This window comes from Diaphorina citri, unplaced genomic scaffold (assembly GCF_000475195.1).
Source record: "Diaphorina citri unplaced genomic scaffold, Diaci psyllid genome assembly version 1.1 scaffold1253, whole genome shotgun sequence".
Taxonomy (NCBI): Eukaryota; Metazoa; Arthropoda; class Insecta; order Hemiptera; family Psyllidae; genus Diaphorina; species Diaphorina citri.
In genome coordinates, this window is record NW_007378682.1 from 68,430 (window position 1) to 92,032 (window position 23,603).

At 36.2% G+C, this 23,603-nt stretch overlaps 1 protein-coding gene and 1 long non-coding RNA gene across 2 annotated transcripts in view; one reads left to right on the forward strand and one right to left on the reverse strand.

Moving 5' to 3' along the window:
- Positions 1-22,342, forward strand: part of LOC103514984 — a 56,473-nt gene extending 34,131 nt beyond the window's left edge. Inside the window, exon 3 of the mRNA XM_026827816.1 lies at positions 22,248-22,342. Within this exon, the coding sequence (XP_026683617.1) occupies positions 22,248-22,258 (11 nt within the window). The 3' untranslated portion in view covers positions 22,259-22,342. The remainder of the gene's footprint in view (positions 1-22,247) is intronic.
- On the reverse strand, positions 10,926-11,192 carry LOC113469838. The gene is made up of 2 exons (XR_003393133.1): positions 11,086-11,192; positions 10,926-10,962 (listed from the first exon to the last, which is right to left on the reverse strand). It is a non-coding gene; the product is annotated as an uncharacterized LOC113469838 (long non-coding RNA).
- Positions 22,343-23,603: the final 1,261 nt, after the last annotated feature.

Genomic DNA, 23,603 nt, shown 5'->3' on the forward strand with positions numbered 1-23,603 from the left:
GCCAAAAGAAATCCAGTGGGGAAAGAAATCCACTGCAAATATGGAAGAGAATAGCTAGGTATCTAATAAACTAACTGAATTAATCTATTTAAATTTTCGACCATTGTGAGTTCTTTTAAACTCTCTGTGAAGGTCAGGGTCTCTTCATCAGTTTACAGCACCGCTTAGCCAAGAGAACAACGGAGGAAGAAGAAGAAGAAGAAGAAGTAAAGAAGACTAAAAGCTAAAAACCGTAAAAAAAGACTGTAAAGAAAAGGAAGAGATTAAAAAGAAGAGGAGACAGGAACCTCAAAGCGATGGCGGTATTGGAGAGATTGACAAAACATGGGAAACACGTCACATCCACTAGGTCACTTGAAACAAGTTTTCTTCCTATGTCATAAAAAAAAGTTCAATATTTATTAAAATGCTGCCTCAGATAAATATACAGGGTCCAGCAGAAAGAACGGACGGTTTTCAAAATCATGCTACGGAGTCAATTTTTAAGCTAAAGTAGTGATTTTTCTTTTAAAATGTACAAAACATTATTACTTTTCAGAATACCCAAAGGTATTCCTAAAAAACTGATTACACAAAATTCAACTGATTGGCCATAAGGAGTGCGAAAATTAGCTGATTGACCATAAGGCAATAGGCAAAACAGCGGTTTACATTGTTTGGCAAAAGAAAATTTCAGAAAAGTTGTACCATTTTCCAGTAGTACAGGGAAAACCACTTTTGGGATCATAAAACTCAACTGCTTGGCAATAAGGAGTACAAAAATTAGCTGACTGACCTCTAGGCAATATGCAAAATGTTGGTTTCTTTTGCCAAACAATGGAAACCGCTGGTTTACATCGTTTGGCAAAAGAAAATTTCGGAAAAGTCGTACCATTTCCAGTAGTACCTACAGGGAAAACCACTTTTGGGATCATAAAACTCAACTGATTGGCAATAAGGAGTACAAAAATTAGCTGACTGACCTAGGCAATATGCTAAATGGCAGTTTCTTTTGCCAAACGATGGAAACCGCCATTTTGCACATGAGGACCAACGGAATTTTTCTTTTTTTCTATGACTTCTAGAAACTGAGATAAATCGATCTAAAAAATACCGGTAAATCGTGAAGTTTGACGTCTCAGCATACGCTCCCGTAAGCAATGATGTCATAATTCATGACTCCCACTTTGTTTGTTTGTGCGTAAGCGTTTCTGTGCATTTTGACATGAAATCTGACGTCACAACTCTTTGAACTTTTTCATTAGAACAGCAATTAAAAATTGAATTTTTATAATAATAATAATAATAATAGACTCTTGAGTGGAAGGCAACCACTAGGCGAGGTTAACGCCTTAGGCGTTCTCTACCACCTAACCCTTAGAGCTCCATTATTATGTGGTCAAATTGTTGTATGAGGATACAGGATGATAAATGCAACCATTACTATAATAGGGTAGTAATCCTACCTAATAGGACCTACCAAACGATAGTAACCACATCGAGTTCACCATCGTCTATAGATAAATATGTCCAAATGTCCAGTACAACCAATAATAAACTATTAAATCCAAGAAAATCAAAACCATGTTTCACTGAAATATCTATTGTCTCTGACAATAGAACTAACTCAGTTTATATTAACAAAAAACTGATTAGCAACAGCAAATTGAATCCAAATGCTAAAACATTTTATCCAAGAAATAAACTAATAACTATTCAGTTTATATTAACAAAAAACTGATTAGCAACAGCAAATTGAATCCAAATGCTAATACATTTTATCCAAGAAATAAACTAATAAGTAATGTTAAAAATAACTTCTTAAACAATCACATTAGTTTTTATGATTTGTTGGACGATGATGATAAAAGTAGCTCAGATAAAACTTATCTAATAACTAATGTTAAAAATAACTTCTTAAACAATCACATTAGTTTTTATGATTTGTTGGACGATGATGATAAAAGTAGCTCAGATAAAACTTATCCTTCTTCTTTCGTTCGCCGCTATATTTTGACTTGATTGCGCTTGCAAAGTTTGTCTTCCTTCGTGAGGAAAATCTGTTGCACATATTTGACTCGTTCATGCTCGGTTTCACAGTCTAATTGACTAGAGAATTAACTGAAGAAAAAAAAAAAAAAAAAAAAAAAAATAAATCCGCGAACATAATCGCCAAATCCGCGAACATAATCGCGAAATCACATAGGTAATTCGGGACAAAACGCCCCAAAATGAAAAACTGAACGGGACGCCGGGACACCCCCTGAAATTCGGGACTGTCCCGGCCCATTCGGGACGTTTGGCAAGCCTACCTATAAACAACTTGGCAGAAAAAACAAGACTTGCATTGGATTTCGAAGTTCCAATCGGTCAAAAGAAAAAAATCAAATCCTATTTATCTAAGTAAGTGTACTATTGAATGAAGAAAGTAAACTTACATAACCATAAAGTTCAAATCACGTGTTGAACATTTTTTCCTGCCTCTGATCAAAAAATCAAAATTGGCCCAAACCATCTTTTTGTCCGAGTACCTGTGTGTCTCTGCTTCTATAGTCATTGGAAGATTACCAATATAGAAGCTGGATCTGCTGGATTGCCGTCATTGGGGGTATACCTAAAAAACTGATTAAACAAAATTCAACTGATTGGCCATAAGGAGTACGAAAATTAGCTGACTGACCCTAAGGCAATATGCAAAACGGCGGTTTACATCGTTTGGCGAAAGAAAATTTCGGAAAAGTCGTACCATTTTCTCGTAGTACAGGAAAAACCACTTATGGCCAATCAGTTGAATTTTGTATAATCAGTTTTTAGTCCGTCCTTCCTTTATTATTTAGGTATACCCCGCTATTGGTACAGGTAACAGGTTTAAAGTAAAAAAAACTAGGAATGGTTTTTTTTTGTCTGTTTTTCTCCGAACCTATAAGTTACTCTAGACTTCTAGACTTACATCATAAGCCCATAACGTTAGCTATTTCTCGCCAAAGCGATAAAAAAGAAGAATATGCAAATGGGGGATGGCCAACCAGTTGAATTTTGTATAATCAGTTTTTAGTCCGTACAGATTTAAAGTAAAAAAAACTAGGAATGTTTTTTTTTTTTTTTGTCTGTTTTTCTCCGAACCTATAAGTTACTCTAGACTCTAGACTTCTAGACTTACATCATAAGCCCATAACGTTAGCTATTTCTCGCCAAAGCGATAAAAAAGAAGAATATGCAAATGGGGGGCTAGGGGCAGTGATAGATAAAGACAATTGCTAATTGGAAACGTGTTTTAGATTTCAATGTTGATAGTTTTTATTATTATTATTATTATTATTATTATTATTATTATTATTATTATTTAACTTGGTTTTACTTGAGATAGGTATCTCTGTTTAATCAGATATGAGCGCGAGATTGATGCTGGAAGTAAAGAGAAATAATTGTGAATAAAAAATGATTCGAAGTAAAGTATGTATTACAGTACTGCATAATAGGTATCCATTTTATGAAAAAAAAAAAAAAAAAAACTCAGGATCTGGAGGTTGGAGTCCAAGTCAAGTCATAAAAATTAGCTTAGTGTATTAAACGGGGAGGGTTTTGTATTAGTGTCACCTCTTTTTTTTTAGATATAGGTACCTACATAAGACGTGTAGATAGTTTTATTTCTGTTTTGATACATAATTATGTATTACGTAGGGTTACCCGTTCATACGTAGAATTACCCAGAAGACATTTTTTCAAAGCAGGACATTTTTCTTAATCGTAAATTTGTCCAAAATTCGAATAGGTACCAAGTTAAACAACAATCGTCGATATGGTCTATCGAGGTCTACAATCGAGGTCTACAGTTCACAGAACGACTAGTAATTTCACTGAAGTGCAGTCCTTTGGTAACCTCGCCTATCCTTGAAGTTTCAGTAAAATGCTTTACCCAACTTTCATTAGGAAGTAATTTGCTTTGAAACTTTGAATATATTTTATATATATATCCTTTGGTGGGTGCCTTGTGGTACAAATGGAGCAGTATTGATCTGTCGGGAAAAGGTGAGTTGGTTCCCAAAAAAAAGTCCCATTTTTGTCACGTATGAATTGGTTCCCCTTCAAAAATTTCATGTACGAATTGGTTCCCCTTGGAAAAAGGTATTAATTGGTTCCGACATTAAGAAATGACAAAAAAGTGTAAATTAGTTAAAACAAATTGTTTATTTAATCTATTTATTTACAAATTCAAAAAGATAAAACATTAAAAAAAAACAACAACTGACAATTTATAAAGGCTTTGGCAGAAATTTGCATATTGTGTCTAATAAGGACTAAGTCATTTGAATCCAGAGTTTCCATGTCATCTTTCTTCAACAATAAACTTTCACTTTTCCACAATAAACTTTCTATCGGCCGATAGTTTTATAGCACATTTACAACCCCTTTTAGTACATGCCCACCTCTGAATATCATCTTTCAATAACTTCTGAATCAAAAAATTGTAGAATGAGGAAAAAAATCATTTAATATAATTATTATAACTTCCTGATCAGGGCAGGTATCAGGGAACCAATTCATACAAACCTTTTTCCAACCGGAACCAACTAATACGTTTTTTCCCAGTTGGGAACCAACTCGTACTCAGCCCTATAGACCTATAGAGTAATTAAGACGGAAAAAAATTCCTGTGGAAAATAACTTTGCTATCGAACGAATACAAAGTCTTATTAACAAATGAATACATCAACGGAATGCTTTTAAGTATGAAACACGAGTTACACGTGGTTTGAAAAGTCTTTTCTCTTTTTTTTGACCAGAGGTGGTAAGTAACTCACCTGATGTAATAGACGACCATTGTATCCTGTGTTGAGAAACATCCTCAATTTACCTTCCTTACCATATCCCATTATAACTCTTTTCCCCCTTATCCTTATTAAAGAAGTGACAAAACAAATGAACTTTCAATGTTCAATTCAATTGAAAATGTCTTTCCCACTGTTGATGTTATACTTTTTTCTAGTAATCTAGTAGATTATCCGTCGACTATCGTTCTTAATTTGTGTATACGAAATTAGCATTTAATAAAAGTGAATCAGCGTACTGAATTAAAGGTTATAAGGTTCTCCGAAGCTCTAAGACGCCTGTGGAACAACTAATTAAGGGCAAGGTCTATGCATTTAACATTGAATATTGAATGTTCCCTCTACCTTTACCTTATAATTAGGTGGGCAGATACCAATATGATTAATATTTTAAAGGAACTCAAAATCGATGCAATACTTGGACCGAGGAACACTGAATCTTTTTTTTTTTTTTTTTTTTTTTTTTTTTTTTTTGCGGGTCGTCCTTTTCCTCCTCGTTTTTTGTTCCACAAAATTAACATTGGCATATTCGTGTTTTCTTGTGTACCTATAGTTTGCAGTGGTTGTCTAGTGTGAACTTGATATTAACGAAGTAACAAAGCATTCTTTGAGTTGCTAGAATTTAGTGGAGGAAAAGGACGTCCTTTTCCTCCTCGTTTTTTGTTCCACAAAATTAACATTGGCATATTCGTGTTTTCTTGTGTACCTATAGTTTGCAGTGGTTTATTGAACCAAGTGTATAACTATAAATAGGCTTGCCAAATATCCAAAATGTCGATTCGGGACGCGAATCCGCGAACATAATTGCCAAATCCGCGAACATAATCCTGGGGCTGATTGACTTTAGAACTTTTTCACGAATTTTTCTATTCATGAAACAACTAATGACTATTTGTGAAAAATAAAATCATCCAACTGGAGTAAAGAAGAACGACGAATAAACATGTGAACAGGACAGCATTAGCTAATAAATTCCTCGCATATTTTCTTCTTTGCTTCAAAGTTGGTGTATTTTCAAAATGGCTTCAAAAATTGAGCTATAATATCTTGCTGCTAGCAATAGTACCCACTACATGTTTTGCTAGAAGTTTAACGTCTCTTTAGTGAAACTTCGATACATGTTTACATAAATTCCTCGCACATTTTCTTCTTTGCTTCAAAGTTGGTGTATTTTCAAAATGGCTTCAAAAATTGGGCTATAATATCTTGCTGCTAGCAATAGTACCCACTACATGTTTTGCTAGAAGTTTAACGTCTCTTTAGTGAAACTTCGATACATGTTTTATTTTGCACTGTATTTTCTACAAGGTACATTGACCCACACGGTATGCAGAAATTGAAGGGAATTTGACAAGTTGTTTGATATAAATAAATTTACAACTACATATTTTAGAAGCTTTAATTTTGCACTGTATTTTCTACAAAGTACATTGACCCACACGGTATGCAGAAATTGAAGGGAATTTGACAAGTTGTTTGATATAAATAAATTTACAACTACATATTTTAGAAGCTACACGATGAGTCCCAACAATCGGAAGATTTCAGTTTTTCGTTCAGTTTTCAGTAAAACAAAAAAAAAAAGATTCACTATTAATGTTTCCTTTGTTCCCTTGAAATCCCTCCCCCAAGGAAAATAGTTCCCTTGAAAATGTCTACGAAGTAGATGAAACTCCGAGTCGGCCGATGAGTCCCAACAATCGGAAGATTTCAGTTTTATCGTTCAGTTTTCAGTAAAACAAAAAAAGATTCACTATCAATGTTTCCTTTGTTCCCTTGAAATCCCTCCCCCAAGGAAAATAGTTCCCTTGAAAATGTCTACGAAGTAGATGAAACTCCGAGTCGGGATAATACCCAATACTTGGAAGTATCCATTGTTAAACATAACTGAAGTAGGTAAAATAGTAAAAAAGATTCAATTTGTCTAGTTTACTATAAAACTGAGATGGTCGGGATAATACCCAAGACTTGGAAGTATCCATTGTTAAACATAACTTAAGTAGGTAAAATAGTAAAAAAGATTCAATTTGTCTAGTTTACTATAAAACTGAGATCCTTGAGTGATTCCCAGTCAATGAAACTGGATATACTGGTGTGTTCAATGTGTCTCTACGTACATTGCACTAAACATCGTGTCGTAAAATCCACAAGCAAACGATCATACAACACATTGACTAGCAATAAAATTGCATAACGCCTCCGCACACCAGTGCCAATAACAACCAGTGACCATTCAACACTAATAATGTGTCTCTACGTACATTGCACTAAACATCGTGTCGTAAAATCCACAAGCAATCGATCATACAACACATTGACTAGCAATAAAATTGCATAACGCCTCCGCACACCAGTGCCAATAACAACCAGTGACCATTCAACACTAACCAAGTACGTCTATCCTAAATAGTATAGTGACAGATATCGGTTCTAAACTAGACAGTACATACAGGGTGTCAACAAAAGAATTTGAAGTAAGTAGGTACATATACACAGAGAAAAGTAGTGACTTCTTCGTTCTGATTACTATAACACACATGTGGCTCTTAATTAATAGGTATGCATTGAAAGTAGTGACTTCTTCTTTCTCAGTACTATAACACACATGTGGCTCTTAATTAATAGGTATGCATTGAACTAAGAAACAGAAAACATTAACTAAAACCTTAATACTCACTAATCAAGTACGTCTATCCTAAATAGTATAGTGACAGATATCGGTTCTAAACTAGACAGTACTTACAGGGTGTCAACAAAAGAATTTGAAGTAAGTAGGTACATATACATACACAGAGAAAAGTAGTGACTTCTTTGTTCTCATTACTATAACACACATGTGGCTCTTAATTAATAGGTATGCATTGAACTAAGAAACAGAAAACATTAACTAAAACCTTAATACCACAAAAAAGAAAGAGCAAGACATGTTGAGGAAAAGTGCTTATTATGTAATCTTACCAAATACATAACTATTGTCAGTTTTCATTTAGACTGGTTACAAAATAATTGGGCGGAAAATGTTCAAATATGTACACACACAGTTTTATTGAAAATATGTACCTACCTACATACTCGTGTACATTGCAGACTCAAAGTAAAAATTCTCTAAGTACCTTACTTTTAATTTTTAAAAGTAGAGTTTTCATTATTACAAAAAAGAAAGAGCAAGACATGTTGAGGAAAAGTGCTTATTATGTAATCTTATACCAAGTACATAACTATTGTCAGTTTTCATTTAGACTGGTTACAAAATAATTGGGCGGAAAATGGTCAAATATGTACACACACAGTTTTATTGAAAATATGTACCTATATACCTACATACTCGTGTACATTGCAGACTCAAAGTAAAAATTCTCTAAGTACCTTACTTTTAATTTTTAAAAGTAGAGTTTTCATTATGTCAACTTCTTGATTTTTTTCAGTAAAGGAAAAAAATTGTTCTCTATAATTTGGAGAAGAAAATATTGAAAAGGACTTCTGAGTGTATTTTTTTCTTCTTTTCTAGACGACGAATAATAGTAAGTAGTGGGACTATAGGGGTTTTCGAGAGTGTACACCAAAATAGACGAGATAGGGTAGGGAGGAAAATGGTCCGTTTGTATTATGCAGCTGAAAGCTTATGAAGTAATTTGCATTTCAGCTCTCCTGCGGACAATGAAGCATTGCCCTGGCTATTTCATAGAACAGGGGTTTCCAACTACTTCCATGTGTATGCGGGCCACATGCTACATTCGGAGGTACTTCACATTTCAGCTCTCCTGCGGACGATGAATGCCTGGAGAAGCATTGCCCTGGCTATTTCATAGAACAGGGGTTTCCAACTAGTTCCATGTGTATGCGGGCCACATGCTACATTCGGAGGTACTTCGCGGGCCACATATGTACATAGGGGAGCACCCCCCCAACTATTCAGAAATGGAGTCCGATCGAATTTTGAGGCGAAACTTTTCAAAAAGTATTCTCCTAATTGTAAAGCTGAACACTAAAGGGAGTCAATTTCCATGACTCACAATGATAACTACACTGGTCTTGCATTCGGCAGAGCCGGGTTCAATGCCCATTTTTGCCTAAGTATTAAACCTTTTTTACATTTAGGTAAGTTTGTATACATACTACATCCAAATTTACATTTAGGTAAGTTTGTATACATACATCCAAAAAAGCTTCGCGGGCCACGAAAATGGTCTGGCGGGCCACATATGGCCCTCGGGCCGCTAGTTGGAAACTCCTGTCATAGAATAATCGTGGACCTCTCAGCTGATTCCAATGGTCTAATTAAAGAGAAGGTAAACAACCTATAAAGTTCACTTGGGAGTTCCAAAAAAGCTTCCCGGGTCACGAAAATGGTTTGGGGGGCCACATGTGGCCCGCGGGCCGCTAGTTGGAAGCCCCTGTCATAGAATAATCGTGGACCTCTCAGCTGATTCCAATGGTCTAATTAAAGAGAAGGTAAACAACCTATAAAGTTCACTTGGGAGAAAGCTCGATTACATCATTGGCCAAGTGGGACGTGTTATCTTTATGCTGTAACCCATATATTCCATAATATCTCAACTTTTACTTCTTTTTTATCATACTTGTTGTGTATTCTACATCACTTTCCCCTTGGTTGAGTCACAAAGCAGTTTTAGTTCCTGAGTTTGAACTTTCTCTTATGTCCTGTAGATATGTGGTTGGCTGTGTCATAAGAGTTTTGCTCGCAGATTTCGATTGAGCAGTCGTATAATTAATTATTCCGATGTATCATCATACTTGTTGTGTATTCTACATCACTTTCCCCTTGGTTGAGTCACAAAGCAGTTTTAGTTCCTGAGTTTGAACTTTCTCTTATATCATACTTGTTGTGTATTCTACATCACTTTCCCCTTGGTTGAGTCACAAAGCAGTTTTAGTTCCTGAGTTTGAACTTTCTCTTATGTCCTTCCTGTAGATATGTGGTTGGCTGTGTCATAAGAGTTTTGCTCGCAGATTTCGATTGAGCAGTCGTATAATTAATTATTCCGATGTATCCGTGGTGATGGGCACAATATGCTTGTTTTTATTACCTAAACGACTTGATAGGATTAATTGATCCTACCAAGCTGTAATAGAAATGGAAGCTATTACCTTAGGCATATCATTAGTGTTGGTTTCGTAAATGAAACTTTTATGGCGATGCGATGTTAAAATAATGTGTTGACTTGGGAGTAATTTTATTTTTCTTTGCTTTATGCGGTTCAGCATTCGAACAGTGCATATTGTTCAGCTACAAATAGCTTCTTTTCCCAGCCTCTTTTACAGTTTGTATGTTACCTAAACGACTTGATAGGATTAATTGATCCTACCAAGCTGTAATAGAAATGGAAGCTATTACCTTAGGCATATGATTAGTGTTGGTTTTGCCCGATTACTTAATCTAATCGGTTTAACTCAAGCTAATTTAAAACTAAAAGTTTTTCTCGGCCTTGTGTGTCAGGGTACGCCTGAAAAAGCTGCTTTACCAGATCAGTTTTTTGTTTGGTAGAAACTCTTGTTTTAGATTATTCAGCCCGATTACTTAATCTAATCGGTTTAACTCAAGCTAATTTAAAACTAAAAGTTTTTCTCGGCCTTGTGTGTCAGGGTACGCCTGAAAAAGCTGCTTTACCAGATCAGTTTTTTGTTTGGTAGAAACTCTTGTTTTAGATTATTCAAAAGTGCGGGAACACTAATGGTTTTCTAAGTCTTCTAGCACAGCAACAAAGTTGCAAACTTCTTGAGTGACTCCTTATGCATAATGGTTTTTGCTTGTTGGCTATATTAATCTTATTCTACCAGTCTATCTTCTTACCCTTATACCCTAAGAAGCTTTGGGGTGCTCGGTTATCCAGCGGTGGAATGTGGAATTCATTCTCTCGCTATTAACATATCTGCTAATGTTACATGCAGGACCGTATTTAAAAGGGGGCGAGGGGGTCCGGGTCCTTCCTCGAGCTGAATTTTTCTCCTTTAATGTAGGCCAGGATGCGAAAATTTAGAGCATCCCTCCGGTACATCACTGTGTGGACTCTCGCCCCCTCCCCCTCGACAAAATCCTGGATACGGCCATAGTTACATGTACCTTAACTATACTGCCAGCATAGGAAAAAATTAGTATGTATTGACACTATTGACTGACACTAAGGCACCTAACCTAGACCTATAGAGTAATTAAGACGGAAAAAAATTCCTGTGGAAAATAACTTTGCTATCGAACGAATACAAAGTCTTATTAACAAATGAATACATCAACGGAATGCTTTTAAGTGCACCTAACCATTATGGTTCCATTGGTTCCTCGATGAATATTCTCGAAAAGTGAATGGACGAGAGGTAGGTTGAATCTGGCAAACATGGATATGGTGACGCGAGTGATAGTGGCCCTGAGTCCCAATTAATTGCCAGGTCCCATTATCCAAAGAAAATCAAAGGAAATGACAGCGTTCCTCTAATTGCTTGGCGCAGTGTAGTAATAATGGGGGCTATTCCAAAAGGCTCGAGTTATTTTGCTTTCTGCGAAAGTTTTCTTGTGTCAAAGCTGGCTAAAAAATAGAGGATCGGATTTTTACTTTTTTTTACTTTCTATTTATGTGAGTAATATACTGTATGGTGGTCTTTCCCAATCTCAGACCCATGTTCCTTCCTTTCCTCACAATGTTATTGGAGAGTGGAGACACTTTCTATTTTATTTAGTCTGTTTTGACACAATAAAAGCCTATTCCTCTCTTACCTGTTTTCCGTGTGCTTCAAATAATTGTGGGCTCACCGTATTGGACTGGTTATAGCACGTTGAATGCACCAGTTCCCAACGGATTGCTGAAGTTATGAGTAGTTGTTTTTTTTTTTATTATTTTGACTGTTCAGATTGCTATTTCGGGGTGCACTGATCCTTGTTAGGACAGTTGAGCAGGTTTGAATTCCAGGTGGATTTAACCCCGATTAAATCCGTGAAGTGGGCGACCTCTGAATTCGACAAGAAAAAGTGCATCCTAATGTGAGCAAAGTGCAAATTAGCTTTATATAACAAACCCAATGCATTTTAAGTCTATAAAAACGATGAATTAATAAAAGTAAGTAAGAAATTAGAACTCGAGCCTAAAAAAACGTATACTAAAGGCCCTCTGAAGCTCAGGTGTTGGGGCAAACAGCCCTAAAAGTTGGGTTAAGCATATAAGAAGCATAAAAAAAAACGAAGGACTAAGAATTATAATTATACCTAACCTTGTTATCCTGCTGAGGACTGAAAAGTCCTGTTGCCCCCGTAGTCAAACCTCTTATGTACCTACGAGTATTATGTGATACAGTAGAAGTACATTTTTGCTTTCAGTACATTCCAAATTGGAGGACTAGATTATAATCGAAGCATCTGCTAAGCTAGTGTAGTACGTGCCTTTACTTCGTTTCCATGCATATTATGCCCCCGTAGTCAAACCTCTTATGTACCTACGAGTATTTTGACATTTTATGTGATACAGTAGAAGTACATTTTTGCTTTCAATACATTCCAAATTGGAGGACTAGATTATAATCGAAGCATCTGCTAAGCTAGTGTAGTACGTGCCTTTACTTCGTTTCCATGCATATTAATGTGAGTAATATATCTACTGTATGGTGGTCTTTCCCAATCTCAGACCCATGTTCCTTCCTTTCCTCACAATGTTATTGGAGAGTGGAGACATGAAGCTTTGGTCACTGTAAGGGTTGCTCGTCACATAGCAAATTAAAAAAAAAAAACCGGCTACGGCTGGAAATGAATAAATAGGATCCGCAAGTCCTCACTATTAATTAAGAAAATTTTAATAATCATTAATTAACAACGCTGACATAATGTAGATTTAAATGCATGTAATGTGCATTCAGCGTCATATCTCATTGCCCAACAGTCAAACAGATACCAATTTACTATTCTAGATATTTTCCCCTTCTATAAGGTGTCAGGCTAATAGGCTAATTGATTATTTTTATGAATTAGCTAAAAGAAAAACTAATTGTTGATAATGTCGTTCCAAAAGAATGTATACTTCAAGGTCCCCGGCTGTGCTGTAATTCTGGAAGGATTTGTGAAATCGGGACATTCAAAGTAGATTAATGTGGCAGAAATATCATTTTAAAAAATCAATCCTCTCTTATTCGTAGTCAGTGAGTAAGACATTCCCTCAGAACTAAGACGGTGTTTTAATAGAAAGGCAAAAGATGTAAATTACGTAAGACCAGCCACTTACCATTAAGTAGACCTGACAGGTACACCTAATCAAGGTCCGCCTGTCAGGTCAACCTGATGAGCACACACACTATCAGGTAGACCTGACACCTGATCAGGTCTCCTGATAGAAAGGCAAAAGATGTAAATTACGTAAGACCAGCCACTTACAATTAAGTAGACCTGACGGGTACACCTAATCAAGGTCCGCCTGTCAGGTCAACCTGATGAGCACACACACTATCAGGTAGACCTGACACCTGATCAGGTCTCCTGATAGTGAGTAGCTGGCCCAAGTTTAGCTGTTGTTCTGTTCCCCATTTACTAAAGCTTTAAACATACAACGACGAAGAATTTACGAAAGCTACAAGAAATTTTCCAGGCATTTTGCCATAATGATTAATTTTTACGTTTAAGTATCTATAACATCGTTAATCATGACAGGGGCAGGGGCCTACTTACTATACATTTGTTGTGGAAATTTGCACGGAATCGGACAAGTTGTACCAAACATTGCTATTCCAAACACATGCACATTTGATGAGTAGAAAGAACAATAAAAAAAACCCTCACCATTAGCCAAAAATCGTGCGATGAAATTATTCATGGTTTTGGAATGGACCAAGGGTAATTCGACACGAATATTCACACACAAGGCAAGGCGTTAGGATTGCCAGGAAATCGGAAGACGTACGAGTGTTTTGAATAATGTTGAGGATGTTAGTGAATAGTGATGTTACACAAAAGATAATGGCAAATGAAGAATATAATTAACTTGTCTTTCATCGCCCGTGTTCCAACTTCAAACACAGAATGCCCTCACCATTAGCCAAAAATCGTGCGATGAAATTATTCATGGTTTTGGAATGGACCAAGGGTAATTCGGCACGAATATTCACACACAAGGCAAGGCGTTAGGATTGCCAGGAAATCGGAAGACGTACGAGTGTTTTGAATAATGTTGAGGATGTTAGTCATGTTACACAAAAGATAATGGCAAATGAAGAATATAATTAACTTGTCTTTCATCGCCCGTGTTCCAACTTCAAACACAGAATGTTGAGCCAACCAAACATGGTAGTAATGTTAGTTGCAGCAAGAACAAAGGACATTTTCTTAAAAAAATGGCTTTATAGGGGGACTGTCATGGTGGTTACAGGGGCGGGTTTAGAATATCTGTGGTCAGTATAAAAGTCGTTCCAGGCCCCTGCAATACAGACTACATTAATTTTACGTAGCTACAAAAATGTTATTGTGAAAGGGGGTGCTCCGCATTACAGGCTCGATTATTATCTGGAAACAAAGAGTTACAAATGTTACACAAAAGATAATGGCAAATGAAGAATATAATTAACTTGTCTTTCATCGCCCGTGTTCCAACTTCAAACACAGAATGTTGAGCCAACCAAACATGGTAGTAATGTTAGTTGCAGCAAGAACAAAGGACATTTTCTTAAAAAAAAAAAAATGGCTTTGTAGTTTTCAATGGCATGTCATCAGGTCGTCACTATTGAAAATTTCTTCAGAAATTTCCGAACCAGTGACTCGTGCAGGTTCGTCGAACTTTGTATTTCGCGAATTTTTCCTCGTTTAGAGAATTAATTAGCAAGTGCATAAGTTATTGTATCTAGTATCTACTATTATTCTTTGTATTGTTGCCGAACCATATGGCTTTGTAGTTTTCAATGGCATGTCATCAGGTCGTCACTATTGAAAATTTAGTGACTCGTGCAGGTTCGTCGAACTTTGTATTTCGCGAACTTTGTATTTTCCTCGTTTAGAGAATTAATTAGCAAGTGCATAAGTTATTGTATCTAGTATCTACTATTATTCTTTGTATTGTTGCCGAACCATATCACTTGGGTAGTCATTAGGCATCACACCGTTACAAGTAGAAGTTTCAGGAGCAATCATTTTGCTTCTCTGCTTTTTCCTATAGCGAGCACAGTCTGCTTGTCATTTCAGGTGCCCGGCATCGACACCCGTTACCCTTACTTAAATAATCACTCTGGGTATTAGTGCTGTTTTTCCTCATATCTAAGGAATGCCATTGCCACCTCTGATTATGACTATAATTGTCCTAAGTGAGCTAAATGAGTCTACACAGGTACTAAACACCTACATATCAAAGGTACTAAACACAAAGTCAAATTCTGGAGAGCTCAAGTCGTTGTTTGGTGACTGAAATACAGCACTGTTAAGCGGGGTTTGTGCCTCAATGGGCGATTGAATAGGCAATATACTACATTTGAATATATATATACTACATTTGAATAGGCAATATACTACAATATATTTTGGAAATATTCAGGGAATTTTCTTGCCAGTATTTGTATGGGGGTAAGTTTTTGTCTTAGTGAAATCAGTAGGTGAAGCAAATAATGGTACTAATGAAATATTCTATGTGTACTACATATTAACGCCGATACCCATTTCAACAAACACTAGGTGTTACAAAAGTTGGACAGGTGTGAATAAAAATTTGAAATCGCCCCGCCAACTCGACCTTTTGAGAACCAACTGTTCCGTTCTTATCCTGCCTCGGTGGTGTAGTGGTCAAGACGCTCGTCTGGTAAACACGTGGGTGTGGCTTCAATCTCAGCCGAGGTATTGAATTTTATCCTCAATATATTTAGAGAATTTGACCACAGAAGTAGCCTATTGCTGGAGTAAAGGGACTTTTCAGTCCTATGCGAGCAGTATAAATTAGCACTGTTTTCTTGGTGGACGAGTCCAATTTGATTTAGCCGAAGCGTATCATCCCACCTTGGTTCCGAATAGCTCCAGGCAAAATATTGTTTGGTTGCCAATTGCCAATCCGGTTTTATCAATTGTTTTCAAGAAAAGATGAGCTCCATTATCACGATCATTGTTTATTATTACACGTCCGTCCATAGCTTCTGATTTTTTCCGAGTAAGTTCTTACAAGAGATATAGAAATAAAATATGGTGGAGGGGTTTCATACATCGATCGGCAGACCAAGCGGAACGATTTCGGTTATGTATGTAAGTTCTTATAAGTCAGCCTAGTTGTCTTGGAAGGTAGCGCGCCTGTCTTGTAAGCGCTAGGTTGTGGGTTATATTCCCGCCCCGACCGAACTTCATATACAGATAAGGTTCGCTCTCAGAACGGCTGGCTTTCTCTTATTTATTTCCTTTAGACTTTTGTTAAACATCCTTTACCTAAGGTTTCTTCAGTTTCTCAATTATTCTGTCTTGAATTTCATCCATATCTTGGTTTGTGGTAGGAGTTGCTGAAAATGATTGATGTACCTTACCTATATAATTATTTTGCATCAATTTTATCAAAATGATCTTGGTATTCTGTGAAATTGATCATATGGGATTAATCTTGAAAGGTCAAGTATCTATAACGTATAATTTCATCAACTAATTATATCTGACGTACAATTTCAAATTAATACATACTCGTAATACTCAAGTAACAATATCTCAATAATTATCAATAATGCTATATAATATGTGTCTACTTAACGTACATTTCACTAATAATACCTTTGTGTGGGTATTTACATTTTACCCACATCTAATGTTAGTAGGAAAAGGCTAGGAGGAAGAAAAAGATCATTGAAAATTTCCATGGATGTCGCTCTACCATATCGTGTGATCTTATTTCATTATGATGCCTACCTAATCCTAATATAAAATTCTACCATACAATATAAAATTATAAATCTATAAATCATAAATCAGCATAATTATACTGGTATATTAGGAGGAAATTATCATGGTTCAGTCTCGAAATCAAATACGCCCCTTGAATTTTTAGGCGGTAATGCTTATCGGTAACACGGAAAACATGAAAATCAGAATTTCATTACAGGTGATGGTTTGTTAATATAGTGATAGCTAATATCTACGGTAGCTTGTATTATTTATTTTATTATCTATTTGTAGATAGAAGAATCAAGTGTTATTTTATTCATAAATTGAGCTTGACAATTCAACACTCTGCCTGGTACGCCAGAGATTAGTGCCCAAGTACATTCCTAAATCCTTCGGCTAAAGTTTCACATGTATACTTAGATTACTCAGTCATAAGACCCATAAGGTATCATAGTTATCTACTCAAGTAACAATATCTCAATAATTATCAATACTTAATGCTATATAATATGTGTCTACTTAACGTACATTTCACTAATAATACCTTTGTGTGGGTATTTACATTTTACCCACATCTAATGTTGAAAAAATTCTGTCTGTCTGGTACGCCAGAGATTAGTGCCCAAGTACATTCCTAAATCCTTCGGCTAAAATTTCACATGTATACTTAGATTACTCAGTCATAAGACCCATAAGGTATCATAGTTATGTTGAGTTGCCTTGACAGAATGTCCGTCTTCTGATGTTTAACAACAGCTTGAGGAATAGAAAGTCATCTCAGAAAATTGATCGGGAAACTGAACCGTGTTTCACATGTATACTTTGATTACTCAGTCATAAGACCCATAAGGTATCATAGTTATGTTGAGTTACCTTGACAGAATGTCCGTCTTCTGATGTTTAACAACAGCTCCTAATAGGCTAATTGATTATTTATATGAATTAGCTAAAAGAAAAACTAATTGTTGATAATGTCGTTCCAAAAGAATGTATACTTCAAGGTCCCCTGCTGTGCTGTAATTCTGGAAGGATTTGTGAAATCGGGACATTTTCAAAGTAGATTAATGTGGCAGAAATACCATTTTAAAAAATCAATCCTCTCTTATTCGTAGTCAGTGAGTTCAAGACATTCCCTCAGAACTAAGACGGTGTTTTAATAGAAAGGCACCCCAAGTACATTCCTAAATCCTTCGGCTAAAGTTTCACATGTATACTTAGATTACTCAGTCATAAGACCCATAAGGTATCATAGTTATGTTGAGTTACCTTGACAGAATGTCCGTCTTCTGATGTTTAACAACAGCTTGAGGAATAGAAAGTCATCTCAGAAAATCGATCGGGAAACTGGACTATGCAGAGTTTACCTTTATTAGAACTTAATGTTATACCAATTAAATGTTATACTTATTACCCAAGTCGGTAATAAAGCAGAATATTGTTACTGAACCGTGCAGAGTTTACCTTTATTAGAACTTAATGTTATACCAATTAAATGTTATACTTATTACCCAAGTCGGTAATAAAGCAGAATATTGTTTGTGTTACGTGTGTTAATAAAGTTGTAAATGAAACTTTTATGGCGATGCGATGTTAAAATAATGTTTTGACTTGGGAGTAATTTTATTTTTCTTTGCTTTATTACCAATTTCCTTCTGATGTAGAAGATAAATTGTGTTCTGAGAGAGAAGATCTAATATGTGCTTTCGAACAGTGCATATTGTTCACCTACAAATAGCTTCTTTTCCCAGCCTCTTTTACAGTTTGTATATTGGACTTGAAGGGTCTGTTTCATAGCATGCCTATCTCGTAATATGTATCAAGAAGATGCCTAATAAAGGTCTGGATTACAGAGGGGGGGTGGTTTATTTTATTTATTTTATAAGTTTCCATTTATTGGTTTTTCAGAACAAATCTCTCATCAAAATAAATTGTTAACAAATGGTATACCTTTGGAAGTTATGATACAGTTTGTATATTGGACTTGAAGGGTCTGTTTCATAGCATGCCTATCTCGTATGTATATCAAGAAGATACCTAATAAAGGTGTGGGTTACAGAGGGGGGTGGTTACAGGGATTAAAGTACTTCATAGTTAAGTTTTTTGGGAACAGTTTCAATATTTAAAATGATTGCTAAACTAGAATCTCTCCGTTATACCACAATATCTAGAAATGAAGAATTTGAAGCCTCATCTGAAGAGTATGTATCAAGAAGATACCTAATAAAGGTCTGGATTACAGAGGGGGGGGGTGGTTACAGGGATTAAATTACTTCATAGTTAAGTTTTTTTGGGAACAATTTCAATATTTAAAATGATTGCTAAACTAGAATCTCTCCGTTATACCACAATATCTAGAAATGAAGAATTTGAAGCCTCTTAAGTTTTTTTTTTGTGGGAACAATTTCAATATTTAAAATGATTGCTAAACTAGAATCTCTCCGTTATACCACAATATCTAGAAATGAAGAATTTGAAGCCTCTTCATTCAAATCCTTGTCTATCTCTTCATGTCTATTAAGCCGCTTATCTTTTGTTTGATAGGGTTTAACGTCACTGTGTAACTGCCAAGGCTTTTAGTGACGAAGAATTTACCCTAAGACGACAAGCTGCCCGCCTACTTACATTAATCTCACGCCTACTTACAACTGTGAAAAGCCAGCAGCATGTGATTGCCCAGATGGTCATCTGGATGCCTACCACGCGCAATGTTGGTTAACTTCAATGATCCATTGGGAACTGGTTCATTCAAACTGTTCATGCGTAAAGTTGATGTGTTTCCTCGTTTCCAACACAGGAATCAATTCCATTGATATTAATCACGTGTTGCATTGATGAAAATATTTCCCCATTGTTGTTGCGGTTATGTTCGATTTTGCTGTTGGTTTTTAGGCATGTATTACTAGGTAATAACACTAATAAGTCTAATAACCAACATCTATTCCTACTTCCCCATAATAAAATCTACCTATATTTACTAATTATCCAGTATAGTTTGATTAAAATCACCAATAACTAGGAAACTACCTCCTTAAAAGAATGGGATTTCATATTTGTATGTAGATATGTTATTTTCATACTCAAGTAACAATATCTCAATAATTATCAATAATGCTATATAATATGTGTCTACTTAACGTACATTTCACTAATAATACCTTTGTGTGGGTATTTACATTTTACCCACATCTAATGTTGAAAAAATTCTGTCTGTCTGGTACGCCAGAGATTAGTCCCCAAGTACATTCCTAAATCCTTCGGCTAAAGTTTCACATGTATACTTAGATTACTCAGTCATAAGACCCATAAGGTATCATAGTTATGTTGAGTTACCTTGACAGAATGTCCGTCTTCTGATGTTTAACAACAGCTTGAGGAATAGAAAGTCATCTCAGAAAATTGATCGGGAAACTGAACCGTGCAGAGTTTACCTTTATTAGAACTTAATGTTATACCAATTAAATGTTATACTTATTACCCAAGTCGGTAATAAAGCAGAATATTGTTTGTGTTACGTGTGTTAATAAAGTCGTAAATGAAACTTTTATGGCGATGCGATGTTAAAATAATGTTTTGACTTGGGAGTAATTTTATTTTTCTTTGCTTTATTACCAATTTCCTTCTGATGTAGAAGATAAATTGTGTTCTGAGAGAGAAGATCTAATATGTGCATTCGAACAGTGCATATTGTTCAGCTACAAATAGCTTCTTTTCCCAGCCTCTTTTACAGTTTGTATATTGGACTTGAAGGGTCTGTTTCATAGCATGCCTATCTCGTAATATGTATCAAGAAGATGCCTAATAAAGGTCTGGATTACAGAGGGGGGGTGGTTTATTTTATTTATTTTATAAGTTTCCATTTATTGGTTTTTCAGAACAAATCTCTCATCAAAATAAATTGTTAACAAATGGTATACCCATCCGTAAAAGCCGGAGCTTGTGCCACGGATGGGGAGTTCATTAAATATAATTTCAGTTTCAATATAATATAATTAGAACCAAAAAATACCACTTCGTGGCATAAAAAAAGACCCCGCCAAGTCGTTCCTCCCAAAATAAATCAAGTGCCCACAAAAAACTCCATCCCACCCCAAAAAAGATTAGAAATCAATTTTGTACCCCGCCTTTTATTCACTTCATAATTTGTGTGCTCCTCCTTCACGTAGTACCTACCTTTCTTTCCCCTCATTGCTCTCCTCTTTCCTCTAATATTACTTCTGCTTCACTGCATTGGCGGCGTGCCACCTACCTTTCTTTCCCCTCATTGCACTCCTCTTTCCTCTAATATTACTTCTGCTTCACTGCATTGGCGGCGTGCCACCTACCTTTCTTTCCCCTCATTGCACTCCTCTTTCCTCTAATATTACTTCTGCTTCACTGCATTGGCGGCGTGCCACCTACCTTTCTTTACCCTCATTGCACTCCTCTTTCCTCTAATCTCACTTCTGCTTCACTGCATTGGCGGCGTGCAATGCTTTAAAATTAAATTGATGGCACGCCGCCAATGCAGTGAAGCAGAAGTAATATTAGAGAAAGAGGAGTGCAATGAGGGGAAAGAAAGGTAGGTACTACGAGAAGGAAGAGCACACAATCTATGAAGTGAATAAAAGGCGGGGTACAAAATTGATTTCTAATCTTTTTTGGGGTGGGATAGAGTTTTGTTTATTTTTTGTGGGCACTTGATTTATTTTGGGAGGAACGACTTGGCGGGGCATCTGAAGATAAAGTTTAGGTTTTGTGAGGATACCAGTTTTTAGGTAGGTACCTAACCACCTAACCTACACAACAGAACATTGCATAATCCTATTAGGAGAAAAAAGAGAGGTAAATTTGCTCAAATGTGGTCTGTTCTTTGCACGTTCTTTGCAGTTAGTCTTTCAATTTGCTTCTTTTGAAGGTCAACCTGGGATAGATAATTGAATTCAAGTTTGCTGAAGGGAGAGGGGACTGTCATGGTGGTTACAGGGGCGGGTTTAGAATATCTGTGGTCAGTATAAAAGTCGTTCCAGGCCCCTGTAATACAGACTAAATTTTACGTAGCTACAAAAATGTTATTGTGAAAGGGGGTGCTCCGCATTACAGGCTCGATTATTATCTGGAAACAAAGAGTTACAAATTCTACAAATATTTCACTGATGTTTGAAGGCCATTTTGAAAATTTGGCCTCTGAAACCCAGCACTGTTTGAACAAAGTAGCCAAAACCAGCAGGGGGTAGATAACTTATAGTCCGATCCACATGGATTTGGAGTTGGACTGATTGAAATCAGTTCTAAGGCAAACTCACTTTCACCTTTTTTGATATTTGCAATTTTGCACGTGTGTTTATCAACTCGTGTTTACTATTCTGTTTTCTTAACTCGCGTTTTTTCTTTTGGAGGCCATTTTGAAAATTTGGCCTCTGAAACCCAGCACTGTTTGGACAAAGTAGCCAAAACCAGCAGGGGGAGATAACTTATAGTCTGATCCACATGGATTTGGAATTGGACTGATTGAAATCAGTTCTAAGGCAAACTCACTCTCACCTTTTTTGATATTTGCAATTTTGCACGTGTGTTTATCAACTCGTGTTTACTATTCTGTTTTCTTAACTCGCGTTTTTTCTTTTGTTTCGCAGGTATGTACTGAGACTACTAAGTTATGGTGTCTTGGGCAAACTGGTTTGTCCATTTCGACTCAAAATCTTCAAGTTGCCATCAACTTGATTGATGCTGAAGATCTTGAAAGAAAAAATGTACTATATTTAGTTATGTTTATTTCCGAAGCGGTGTAGTGACGATAGTGTACCGTTTCACTTGCTACATGTCTCACAACTTGGACTACCAACCTGGTCTTTTGGTAGATCGTTGCGTGTGTACGCGATCTTTACTGAAATTTTAGGTCTAATTGAGTGAAATTTGCGCAACTATCGCGTACATATGCAGCGATCTGTTGAAAGACCAAGTTTAGTCGTTTTAGCGTTTGTACTATGATGTGATACCCATCTACCTACTGATGCTTGCAGAAGAAGCCAGATCATAATATTTGTCATTAGCGTGGAATCGTTTTTTTAGCGTTTGTACTATGATGTGATACCCATCTACCTACTGATGCTTGCAGAAGAAGCCAGATCATAATATTTGTCATTAGCGTGGATGAAACTGTGAATGTAGAAACACTCTGCTCTCACGTCACGTGAGCTCATGTGACATCAATGATACTGGAACACCAAGAATATTCTAAATCTCTCCATTCTCTTATGTATAAATATGTAGAAACACTCCGTTCTCACGTCACGTGAGCTCATGTGACATCAATGATACTGGAACACCAAGAATATTCTAAATCTCTCCATTCTCTTATGTATAAATATGGTCTTCGTAACGCACCAAAGCATGAACTTTACAACTAGGAAATAGTTTCCAAAGCGCTTTAAATCAAACAGACCAACACTTCCCAAACAAAACACATTAGCACGATGACTTGTATGGATATACCGCAGAGAGGTTTTATAATAGAAAAAAAAGATATAGAGTTTCATCTATTTAGATGTTTTTGCCATGTCATCCCGTTCTGAGATGCTTTGGAAGAATCTTCTCATTTAGAACTCAAACACATTAGCACGATGACTTGTATGGAAATACCGCAGAGAGGTTTTATAATAGAGAAAAAGATGAGTTTCATCTATTTAGATGTTTTTGCCATGTCATCCCGTTCTGAGATGCTTTGGAAGAATCTTCTCATTTAGAACTCAAAGTGATTCGTAACCAAGGTTATTTTCAATTTCAACAGTTTCCTAGTTACTTGCTGTGAAGGTTGATGATACGGTTGTTGTCTGGTCACTGACATGAAAGAAAAACACTATGTTATGATGATAAGTGAACAGGGTCATATATATATTGGGGGGGGGGTCATATTTCTCCTTTACTACAGGCGAGACTACTATTGGTAAAGCGTCCTTATAAACCTAAAAACGGCTACTTTCTCTGTAGCG